At 38.3% G+C, this 11,949-nt stretch overlaps 2 protein-coding genes across 3 annotated transcripts; both read right to left on the bottom strand.

Moving 5' to 3' along the window:
• Positions 1–615: 615 nt before the first annotated feature.
• LOC113046723 (homeobox protein Hox-B7a) lies at positions 616–4,889 on the bottom strand. Its single transcript, XM_026207649.1, has 2 exons — positions 4,362–4,889; positions 616–1,391 (listed from the first exon to the last, which is right to left on the bottom strand). The coding sequence occupies exons 1-2, from the start codon at positions 4,783–4,785 to the stop codon at positions 1,132–1,134; spliced, it is 684 nt and encodes a 227-aa protein (XP_026063434.1). The 5' UTR covers positions 4,786–4,889; the 3' UTR covers positions 616–1,131.
• Positions 4,890–6,163: 1,274 nt separating this feature from the next.
• LOC113046722 (homeobox protein Hox-B8a) lies at positions 6,164–9,440 on the bottom strand. Of its 2 annotated transcripts, none has more exons than XM_026207647.1 (2): positions 7,887–9,440; positions 6,164–7,154 (listed from the first exon to the last, which is right to left on the bottom strand). In XM_026207647.1, the coding sequence occupies exons 1-2, from the start codon at positions 8,308–8,310 to the stop codon at positions 6,838–6,840; spliced, it is 741 nt and encodes a 246-aa protein (XP_026063432.1). In that variant the 5' UTR covers positions 8,311–9,440; the 3' UTR covers positions 6,164–6,837. The 2 variants fall into 2 exon arrangements, with proteins under 2 accessions (XP_026063432.1, XP_026063433.1); XM_026207648.1 differs by having other exon boundaries at positions 6,164–7,151.
• Positions 9,441–11,949: the final 2,509 nt, after the last annotated feature.

Genomic DNA, 11,949 nt, shown 5'->3' with positions numbered 1-11,949 from the left:
GGTGCTTTGCACTTTGTGAAATAATTTCCATTCCACTGATCACTACTAAATCTACCACATTTTTAGTTAATTTATAGATATTTAAAAAATTCAAACGTTTAAAATGTTTTATTATTGTTGTTGATATTGTAATTGTATTCTTTTGTCCACAATAAAACAATTGTAATCCTAAATATTATAAAAGTATATTAATATAAGCTGTTTTAGAATATTACTAACATATTAGTAATACACTGTTAATTATTATTTTTATTATTATTATTTTTAAAGACCTTGTATCGATGTATGATGTTTTAAACTGATATTGAATAAAAAGTAGCTCATATAGAATAACCATAAAAGTAGATATGCAGGCAAAGTTGTTTCCATTTTTATAACTTCTATTTATTATTATTAATATTGTTGTTGTTGTTGTCATGTAAAACACCAAGCAGCGGCGGATTTTCGAGTGGCTTTTTAGGGCAACATTTTAAAAATGCGGGGTCTTTACAAAATATTAAAATACATGTTCCACATATTACCATATTCAGGGATATTGCTCAACATTATTGCGATTTTAATTTGAAACGAAGAGCAAGCAAAGAAAACAGAAAGAAAATTCCCCGACAGGCAAAATTCAACCATCTTATAGTCAGCTGTACAGTTCCTTTATTTAAACACTTGCGCAAAACATAACAGGGAAAAATGCTTAAGCAGACAGAAATTTACACATAGATACAGAATAGGGATATATAGAAATATGAAATCATTAAAAATAGCTTGCTCCCTTCTGTGTTTGACCCCACAGTGAAAAGGCCGATAGTATAACAGGTCACAAATATGTGAAAATATGATCCAGTACTATTAACCACTAATATTATTCATATGTATAATTTAGGCTACATAGGAGTATTAAACGTATACAACTATATTAAAATGCGTTTTATAATTACTTTGCATTACTATTTACTATAGTATAGTCTAACACATTAACACCTTAAACACAAGTTACATAGGTAGACGACAGTGACATTTTACCTACAGTATTATAAGTAGCATGTCTTTTTTCCAACTCAGTGTATCCCCAGAGAAAGCAGGTGGAATCGATAGTATAGTCTAGTAAAGTCTATTTTTATGTTTCCACTTGCGTGGCTATTCGTCATCTTCCTCTTCCTCGTCACCCCCGATTTGGTCAGCAGCAGGAGAGCAGTGGCCCGTTGATTTGTTCTCTTTCTTCCATTTCATCCTTCTATTCTGAAACCAGATTTTAATCTGGCGCTCGGTCAAGCACAGGGCGTGTGCGATCTCAATGCGCCGCCGTCGTGAAAGGTAACGGTTGAAGTGGAACTCTTTCTCCAACTCTAATGTCTGGAAGCGGGAATATGTCTGACGGCCTCTTTTCCGGTCTGCACCTGTGGAAATGCGAAAGGAGGATCAGAGAGCAACAAACATGGATATATGCATATCAACAACATTAGTAAAGAATAATATGAAGTTTTCAAATCTTAATCGGTGGTTAAAACTAAAATAATAATAATGTAATATAAATTAATTAATAATTAAAACAGTTCAGCCAGGGTGAATATGCATTGGTTTGAATGAAATCGAAAGATTTATAATTCAATAAAAATCATTTAAACATGATATAGTTAGTGATCGAAAAAAAAATTCAGTTTTAAGGTAAAAAAATTTACACCAATGCGTGAATGTTAAAAAAGAGATTCGACTTATTTTAGTGTTGTCAGAAATATTGTACGCTGGGGAGAAAAGGAGTCATCAAAACCCATACTGCTGCTTGTAGGGGTGTTATTGTGGTACCATAAACAAAGCGGCCAGTGATTATACAAAAACATTTTCACAATCTGAGATTTGTGACTATAAATATTTAAAAGCGAGATTTTAGCTTTTTGCAGAGGCGAAACCCCATGACATAACAAACAGTGATTAAGTCCTGAAACTTAAAAAAAAAACTCAAACATTTTAAATACTTCTAAATTATTTTTTGCATTATTTTTTTTTTGCTTAGATTTAGGTCACAAACTATAGTAAAAATAAAGCAAAATAAAAAAAAACACACATATGTAATTGGAGCATACGTTTGACCACTATTTAAGCATTAGGTTTATATATAAATATAAATATAAAAGTGGGCTGTAATTCAAAAGCAAAATCAAAGTATACAAATACCCCTTCTGAAAGAAAACTGACTGGCTTGCTCACTGTCGTGTCTCTAAAGGAGCCCTGGCGTTCAGACTTCCTTCTAAACATGACCAAAGTCAACAACCTGATCTAGTTCCCTTACACATAAGCGCTGAAGTGTTCGTCTATCCATCTAGATAAAGAAGCCATCTACGCTAAGTATCCATCTTTAAGCTGCATGTTTAAAGAAAAGTAATCTATCTAGACGTTCCCAACCTTGCCCATCCACGGTCAGTGACTTTCTGCGGTCCCTGCGTTTCCGTTTCAGCAGACTGTGGACAAATGGGGACTGCTCTGAGATCTTGTGCTTTTTTAACTTTTTTATTGCACTTTTCAGTCGTTTGTATCTTACTTCCGTCTTGTCGGCACCACCGTGTCACTTCTTGTTGATACTAGTCGCACAAACTGTGCAAAAGCAAAAAAAAAAAAAAAAATCGAGTGAAAAGCAGAAGCGCTGAGAGAAATCGAGAGAATGAAATACAAGTTTAGTAGTACTGGAATCCATAAAAATATACAGCTGTTTCGTTCTTTAAGAGTTATGAATTAAGTGCATAAATTATGTGTCCTCCAGAACGAATGCTTTTATACGAGTTAAAACAAGGAAGAGCATTGTACTCGGTCACTGTGCAGGGTCTCTGACGTATACAGGCTCCTGAATGATAGACATGGAAACAGAATTTCATCTGGTCGGTGTGTGAATGTGTGTGTCTGTCTGTGAATAGTGAAAGAGAAATAAAGCAAGGGACAGAGACCATCTATGTGAAATATTAATGCACAAAATCAACTGAAAAGGCAGCTGGCCCTATAGCCAAAAAAAAAAAAAAAGACATAAAACCCAGTGCTTGGAGGTACAAGGCCCAGCTCTGATACGTTAAAATGTATTGGGGCAAAAGGATTACTTCTTGTGATTACATGCTTTTAGCCTAGACTTGTGAAGGTTTGTTGAAAGGTCCGACTTTCGTCTGTCTACACCACTTTTGGCGTATCAAAAGACCAAATATGTGGCCTTTACAGCAGGACATCAGTGGTCTAATCTGATCTTTCTTAAACAATAAAATAAATAAATAAATAAAACGCTTACAATAGATTTCCACTGTTTATAAGAAACTTAACCATGTTTGCAAACGAAATTTGGTCGATTGGCTGCGGATATTATTCAAATGGAAATGTTTTAAAATGTCGTATCTCTCTGTACAGAGACAGTTAGACTAACTATGACCCATGCATTATTTTTAAATGACACTGGCATTTCACACAAAACTACGACGCAGAACGAAAACGTATACCTACACCAAAGGCGCGCAAGGACTATCTGCCAGGAAATGTCAACAACTTTGCTAATGAGGTATCTGTTTCAAAACTATTTATGTAGTTGTATTTTTACACTGGGAGCTAACAAGAGAAGAAGCGCCCCTGGTTGACAGTTGACTGATAGGAACGTCGGTGCTCGTGGGGAGTGTCTTGAGAGGCGCAGAAAATCATTAAAAAGAGAACTTGTCGACCTCCTTTTCAAATAGGCGACGTCAGCCGGGACGTGTGGGGGCTATGTGAGAAAAGTGCTATTCCTACGAAAAGCTGACGATTTGTTAAAAACCAGTGTTGAGCGAATAATTAGTAGCGGAACTGGCTCTTGAGTCCTGTGTTTTGTGAAATTTCAAACACGTACTCGTGCAGGCACACATGCACATTATATAGGCAGCATATATAAAACACACACATGTCCACGCACAGACACTGTTAAATATCTTACAGTAATTTAAAACAAAGGTCGATGGAGCTGTAAAATGCCTTAGAAATACAAGGCCCCGCCCTCTAACTCGAAAACATGCGGATTTTTATCTCCAGTGATTGCCAGCGTACTTAGGCTTCTTAAAAATGGATTCATGTGTACACACAGCAATGCAACCATGACACACAATCTCAGCAGAATCTTGGGTAACCTATTTGCTAAAGCTTAACATAATTCATCAAAAATCATATGCCGTCCCCTCCCTTTTCCACAAACACAAACAACTACGTACTAGCGTGTCTTAAATAATGGCGACTAATCAGGCATGAAAAAAAGATCTGAGGAAAAGAACACTTTTTGTAATGACTCGGTCGCTCCCTTTAATCTGTCTCCCTCCCCCTCAGACATACAGACGCACACCCCTGTCCTTAAGAAACATTCCGTTTTCACAGACCTGTGCTCCTCATCCACGGATAGATTCGGAGGTTGTTTTCGTTGTTTTGATGGTAGCCCCTCTGCTCCTCTTTACCACTGCTCTGCGCTTTACAGAGATCGCCAGCGTTCACCATGGCCAGACTCGGGTGGTCAAACAGAGAGCTGTGCATGTTCAAAGAAACAGCTCCCAGCTCATACGCAGTGGGGTACATGCCTTGAGTCTGGCTGGAAAGGCTAGCACCGTTAGTGTACATGCTCGACAGGGAGACAGAAGATGTAGAGGAGACCGGTGCACCGGTAGAAGCCGAGCTGTAGCCGCTGGCCCGCGGCGAGCTGCAAGAAAAAGCGCAAGAAGTTTGCTCGGGAAACACGCCTGTAGAGAAGGCTGAACTCGCCACTTGGAATTTGGAAAACAACGCGTTCGCATAATACAATGAACTCATAATTTGAGAAGTGATTTATATGCCAAGAAGTTTTAGTGTCGGTTTTAAGAGGTCCAATGATATATTACAGAATTACAGTCTAGATTTACACAGAAAATCACCCCTTTTTCCTCTGGGGCCACGTGATGGGCAGCACGTGACGAAATATCCTCCAATGGATGCGCGTCTTCCCAGAGCCCCGTCTAATGCGGAGAAGGGCTTCGCAGCTGACCATCCACATAAATTTGTTAAATTATTCACTTACAGCCAACGGTACCTACACTCAACACAAACGCAAAGGAGAACACACCAATCGATAGGCGATTGAGAGGGTTTCTGTAATCACCTAAATCCGTGCCAAGCCATAAATAATTGTGGGTTGTACAAACTTCAGGTTGTCCAGATTTAGGAACGTGCCTCCTGTTTGGGAGGCCACCACACAAATAACAAGAAACCAATTTATTTCTGTATTGATTTTCAACACTATTTTCTCTTGTCACCGCTCCTGCGCATTACCAAATCTCATTACTGCATTTTTGCAATTGTGTGTACAGTGTGCCCGTGTCAAGAGCATGATGACTCGGGCCCTTACTAGTTTCTGCTTCAAAGCATCCCTATGGCTTTGAACAGTCACCACCAACTAGACATTTCCATGGCGACGGGTTGGTTCAGTGCACCCCAAACAGTTTCCCTATACAAAGTTAGCAAACATGTTCACGCGAGAGCTCTGAATCTTGTCGTGGAACTGACTCTTTCTGAATGTTTGAGAAGCCCACACACTCTTACAACAGTAATTCACCTGAAATGACGTGCTCCCATCATTCAAATACCCACATTTAACAACTTCCAGCTAGATTAAATCTGGTTTTATGATGTAGATTCACGATAATGCATAGTCTGTTTCTGTTTAGTGGGGTATTATATCGTGTCGAGTTACTGTGTTGGTCTGACAAAGTAGTTACGAGGGTTTTCAGTTGTGGTTTCACATGCCGCCTCTCTTTTAATTCACTTAAATATAAATCAAACATCAGACAACACTACATGACGTTTTTTGAGATTTACAAATGCGAAAACATTGTTTTTTTTTAGTTTTTTACGCTTATATGGATTATTTGGAATTAAGGCCTATGTTTTAACATGAACAACATCTTGTCTGGTAACCTAAAAGTTTTTGATTTGAAGCGGACCTTGGAACCGCACATGAACGAGAAATGATGTCGAGGATACATGGTGCCAGGGATTGTCGCTTGTAAACTTTATTGTGTCCAGTTTCTGCCGGATTCCTCTAGTTTTAGACTCTAGAATACAGTCAAGAATAGCAACAGAAACATATAGTCATCTACTTCAGTAACGGTGAACGACAACAATTAGATTCATAGTAAACATGGGTCACATGACGTAATTTTCAAAGTTCTTTTTTATTACATTTATTCATTTTTATAATCCACTGTGCGCATGCTTACCCCATTAAAAGAAGACAACAAAAATACCATCGATTTAAGAAGAACCAAAGACGTGTAAAAAGAGATTCTACGGCATAAATAGGCAGTTTCATGTTGTTGGAAGTCATTAATTTCTACGTCATCATCATAACATATAAGTGGGAACAGTTAAAAGTGCACCATTTAACTTAAAAACTATACAGCTGCCAAGGTAATTGTTAATGACAATATCCTAACAATAGAAACTTAAGTTTCACGATAATTATTTCACAAAGAAAGGAGACTAGATTTAACACTATCATACTCTCTGAACAACAGTTAAAAAGTAGAAATGCCTCTTGTCCTTCGTCTTCCTGAAGTTCTGTGGTCAACACATTAAGTGTATTCGTCTAGTCCCAGTCATTTTTCTTCCTGTTCCTCCCTCGAGTGAAAGATGTAACCACTCGACTTGAATAATTGTCTCTGTGAGACAAACCTCCCATGCAAACACCGTTATTCTCTTCGACATTGTCCTGTTTTATTTTCCCTATTTATTCTTCGCCGTTTTGATTGACTGACACACGTACACACAATAACACACACACTCTCTCTCACACACACTCACACACACACACGCACGAACGCATCCGCTTTACATTTGTTTTGCCTTGTCGCAGTCTTCGCCGGCTGGCTGTGTCCCGGATGCCTGTTCTTTCTCCCGCTTCTCTTTTTCAATCTGCTCTTGTTCAGACTTGCTGCTTGGAAACTTGTCCTTGTTGTTTTCTTTTTTCCATTTCATGCGACGGTTTTGAAACCAGATTTTGACCTGTCGCTCTGTCAGTCCCAAAGCGTGTGATACCTCAATCCGTCGCTTGCGTGTCAGGTAGGGATTGAAGAGGAACTCTTTCTCGAGCTCCAGCGTCTGATAGCGGCTGTAGGTCTGGCGGCCTCGCCTCCGTCCGGCAGCTACTGGCAATAAACAAGTTCACAAATGTTAGACAGAGCTCACAAAACGCGCCAAATCTTAATTTTACAATCAAGTTCAGACATATTCTTGAACCAGCATTCCACAAATGCAACTTCCACGCGAAACGAACCTAAATAGGCTAATCGCGATACATTATTAGTTTATGGGCAGGCTTTTAGTGTACCATGGAGACTCTCCACAGCCTAATGTAAAAGCATTACAAATATAAGTACCACGACACTAATACACTAACCCCGCAGTAGAGTCGTCAAAAAGCAGTCTACACTATTTCTCAAATTTCACAGCCATAAATGACATAATCATTGTGAAACGACCACAGTGTAGTGAAATAAACCCAGGGCTCACTGTAAGTCGTTAAAGGCTGCAGTAAAACTTTGACCTGAGTGAGAAGTGAGAGATCAGCTGTGGGGCAAAGTCTCACACATGGACACAGCGAGAAGAGAAGGGGCTTTTCTCTCGCCCTCTTCTTCCTCTCTCCCACTCTCCCGTGTTTCTTTGGCAGGGTCATTAAACTGTAAAGTGATTCACAAGTTTTGAACGCCATAAAACGATAAAAAACGTCTATTGTCTCCCCTCCTCTCGTGCACACAGGAAATGCAATTCTAAACCTAAATTGCACTGAGATATTTTTCGTGTGGCTAACCCAGGTTGTTGTCACTTCCACAAACACACACAACGCGAGTTGCCAGGCTTTTCTGTCTACTGAGACTCACCTTGAGGTCGCATCCAGGGGAACAGCTGTGTGGGCGACGGACTCTGCTCTGTGTTGTCCGTCTCGTCGCCGATGCCACCCGTGGCGAGCTTGCAGTCGCTATACTGAACCAAGTCCGCGTCTTGAGCACCGAAAAGCGTTTGCCTCTGGAGAGCATCATAACCGTAGAAGTTACCCGGCTCGCCGTGACAAGTTACTGCGCATGGACTCTGCTGGTAAGGAGCCGCGGAGAGCGTGGATGCGCCGTGGTGATAAAACTCCTGAATCTGAGGGGCGTGCTGGAAAGTGGCCCCGGTGCCTGGACCGTACACGACGGTGGGTCTCGTCCCTAGGTCCTGAGCAAATCCGCACTCGTAATAATTTGGCCGCAGAGTGTCTCCACTTTTGTATTTAGTGAAGAGAGAGTTGACGAAATATGAGCTCATCTTTTGATGTTGTTGTTGGAGCGGATTTTGTTGAATAGATTGCGTTTGAATGTCTTTATATGCAGCGCAGAATCTTCAGAGAGTTGCCAGTTTCACAGTTACTGAGGTATAACAATCAATGCAGCAGCCAAGCCTTGATTTCCAAAAACTGAACGGTTTGCGTTTGTACACCTTTGTTAAAACAACTTAGCTAGAGCTTCCTTAGGCATGTTCCCACTGCGGAGTTCCAGCATCACAATTCCGGTGAAGGGTGCCAGTTCCCAGCCAGTTTTCCTATTATTTACTCGGCTGCAAATGAGAAGTTTCATATTTTGCACTGTGTTTTCACGTTCATTTGCATCTTCTATCGGATCCTCGTTGCATTGGCTTCTCGCATCCCTACACGGACACCGCTCTGCGCGATTCTGATATGAAGGTAGTCAGAGAATGAAAAAGAGAGAAAAAGAGAAAGCGAGGGGAGAGAGCTGAGAGGGAGAGAGCGCGAGGGAAGGGGGGCCAAGGGAGAGAGAGGAGGGGAGAATATGCACATTAATATGTTCAAGCGGGGAAGTTAATGAGAAATCTGCCGCTTTGCATCAGATCAAGTGCATAGCCTCTGTCCCTCCCCCACTCAACTTCTCCACTCCAAACCTGTTTGAAAGATTGATTTTTGCATGTTCATCACAGACAACCTAAAGTGATGCATATTTACAAATATCTAACGAGGTCGAGTCTCCTTTCTTTAAATGTCAGGGTCGAGATGGCCAGTTTTAAAAGGTACACGATTTAATTGGCATCCGTTTAAAGACATCACTTAAACCTTAAAAGAACCCTTAAACTTACAAAATCTTCTGCAGCGACCAGGGCGCGCGCATCGAAAATAAGCGAGGGGGTAATATTTAATATTCTGATGATTGTATTTATATAAATATATTTACAGATATATGAGGATGTTGGAATGGACCTGCACCTCAGGTGTAATGGCAAATGTGGTTGTAAATGGTTTAACAAACTATTAAATGCCATAAACGCCCCTACTGTTTGTTGTTGACGTAGAGCATCAAAAAGCTGTTAGGTTTTTATGAGGTTCTACGACCGTGCTGTAAACGCTTCACTCCGGATTTTATCCATGCAGAAATAGTAAGTCCTATAATTGTATAATTGTTGAATTTTCGTTTTGTTTTCCATACAGTCTGCCATTGTGTTTAGCATTAGTACATCTAATTAACATTACCTACAAAATCCGAGGGGTGAAAAGTGCCTTGCATGAAATTTTATAATGGTAAAAAAAAAAAAAAATTAATCTGTAAATAAATACATTAAAATGAATTAATTAATTACTTAAACAAATATTTAATATATAATAATAATATTAGTTTTGATTTGGGAGAGAGAAAAAAAATGAACATTTAGTCATTTGTTATGTGTAACAACCAATATTTGAATTTGTCATTTGTAAGCATACACTGAATTAAAATGCTCACCTAAAGCACAAAAAAAAGTTCTCATTTTTTTAAATCTGCATGACACATTTGCTGTTGGTGCTTGTCATTTTACAACTTTATTTGCGTCCGTAATAACTAACTGCTGTGTCTGTCCCAAAATCATCACCTCAGTGTGACGAATCCTTTTGAAGCTTTATGTTGACTACGGAATATTTACATTTCAACACGCGAGTTATGTTGAATGTTAATGTTTCCATATAAGCGGTAGTCACGCACATCTTGTTCTGCACTTAAACCTTTATCAAGGAGTTCACCAAGCGTGAATCTCTCTGTTTGACCAATAAAGCTTATTATTCTGCTTTAATCAAAGCTAGAATTTCACATGATACATTCTGATGTACAATTAAAAATATAATGCATAAGCATGACAGGCATTTATTGTAATTTTTCCATGTAATTTTGAATTCATAAATATGTCGGTAGGCCTATATAGTGAATCTAGTAATGAAATGAATGGTTTCAGAGTAATGTCATACTATTATATGTATTTGTTTGTTTGTTTCTTTTTTGTGTACAATTTCTAGAATCACTGCAATAGCTGCAATAGTCAAGTGACGTGTTGTTTTTTCTTACTGTCAATAAAACAGTTGCTAACTCAAGTTTTGTGTTGTGACTTAATATCTTCTGCTGCTTAATCATATAATCCTGTTGCCATTTAAAACAATCACTGAAACATCTCATTTCAAAATGTTTGGGTCTCATATAAAATGTAGCAGATAATAAAGTGGGCTGCACTGATTTATTCTCTTTTAAAATTGCTTTAATCATTTCTAATAAGCCAAGCTGAATACTTTTAATAATATATTTTATTAAGATTAACATTTTAAGCAGAATTAAGTACAAAAATGTATTTATGATTATGATAGCCTAAGTTTTTGTATCCTAGGATTTAAAGATTTCTTAGAGAGGAAAAAAAGGTATAAGGGGTCTACTTGTTTCTCAGGATCTTTATCACTCAGATTGAAAAATCCTCTGAAGTTAATGTTCTTCGTCTCTTTCAAAAGCTCAGCTGTAACAGAGGGGAAATTGTGTGAACCTTACTTTAGTCAAGTGTAACATCGCACATGTCTGCAAATGTTTTGGCCCCAGTGTTTCCGGTTTTGGGGGAGGAGGGTGACCAGCCAGTCGCTTTTTTGATGGAACAACATTGCCATCAAGCGGCAACTGTGTGTTACTCCATGAGCAAATGCAGCTGCGCTGAGACGGAAGTTCAAAAGCTAATGGTTCTATAAACAACGGACATAAAAACAGAATGAGCGAATTAACAGCTCGGTAAGTGCAAATTCAATGATGTTAAGTACTTATTTTCATTCTCTATAAAACGAAATCCGTTTAAAACCGACCCTTGTTGGATCTAGTCTTGTGTGGTTTTCATCATATCTAGAAAAGTAATTTACATAGGGTTGGAAAACCTAACACTAATGTTAAACCAAAAAAAAAAAAAAAAAGATTTACTTCGGTCTTACTAGTATTTTGTTAATATTTAAACTGTATTGACCTTAAAATTTAGAATAAGGCTCAACAGAATTCCGTCCGTGATATGCATTGTTTATTTGGGTAACAATTTGCTTATTTTAATGTACAACTAGTATTACCGCTATTAATACTACCATCACCAAACCTACTGCTGCTGGTACTAGGCTAGCACTGATAACAACAGGCTAATAAAAATACACTTATGCTATCGGCCTCGTATTAAATTTAATTAGCCTACTTGCACACTGTTAGAAAGGAATTAAATCCACGAAATAACATTTCCATGCATACATACCTCATTTGGGCTACGTGCTTGTGTAATATTAGCACAAGCATCACTAAAACACTACTAGTAATCATTATCACCATTATCATGGTGCATTTCCATTGGATAGTTGTCAATACTGACAGTCTTTAAGCTTCTGATCATAGAGTTCAATTACAGAGATATTTTTTTAAACAAAAATATTTAGATTATTATATATTCGAAAGCTTTATGAAATTAGTATTCACATAATTGATAATGTAGGTAGGCATTACACTACACACTATGACACGACCATAAATCTTAACAAGTTTTTGCTATTAATATAAACAATAAAGCAAATCTATCTGAATTTTAAACTAAAATAATAAACTATAGTGATGATACCTCGAGCTACATTTTAGGGAATCTAAG

This window comes from Carassius auratus, chromosome 28 (genome assembly GCF_003368295.1).
Source record: "Carassius auratus strain Wakin chromosome 28, ASM336829v1, whole genome shotgun sequence".
NCBI lineage: Eukaryota > Metazoa > Chordata > Actinopteri > Cypriniformes > Cyprinidae > Carassius > Carassius auratus.
Note: the sequence above shows the minus strand (reverse complement) of the source record. Positions and strands in the feature narration are given on the sequence as shown.

Coding starts and splice junctions, on each gene's coding strand:
- LOC113046722 (XM_026207647.1), bottom strand. CDS start 8,310: ATGAGCTCATATTTCGTCAACTCTCTCTTCACTAAATACAAAAGTGGA. Junction 7,155..7,886: donor CCCCTGGATGCGACCTCAAG/GTGAGTCTCAGT, acceptor GTTTATTGCCAG/TAGCTGCCGGACGGAGGCGA.
- LOC113046723 (XM_026207649.1), bottom strand. CDS start 4,785: ATGAGTTCATTGTATTATGCGAACGCGTTGTTTTCCAAATTCCAAGTG. Junction 1,392..4,361: donor TCCGTGGATGAGGAGCACAG/GTCTGTGAAAAC, acceptor GCATTTCCACAG/GTGCAGACCGGAAAAGAGGC.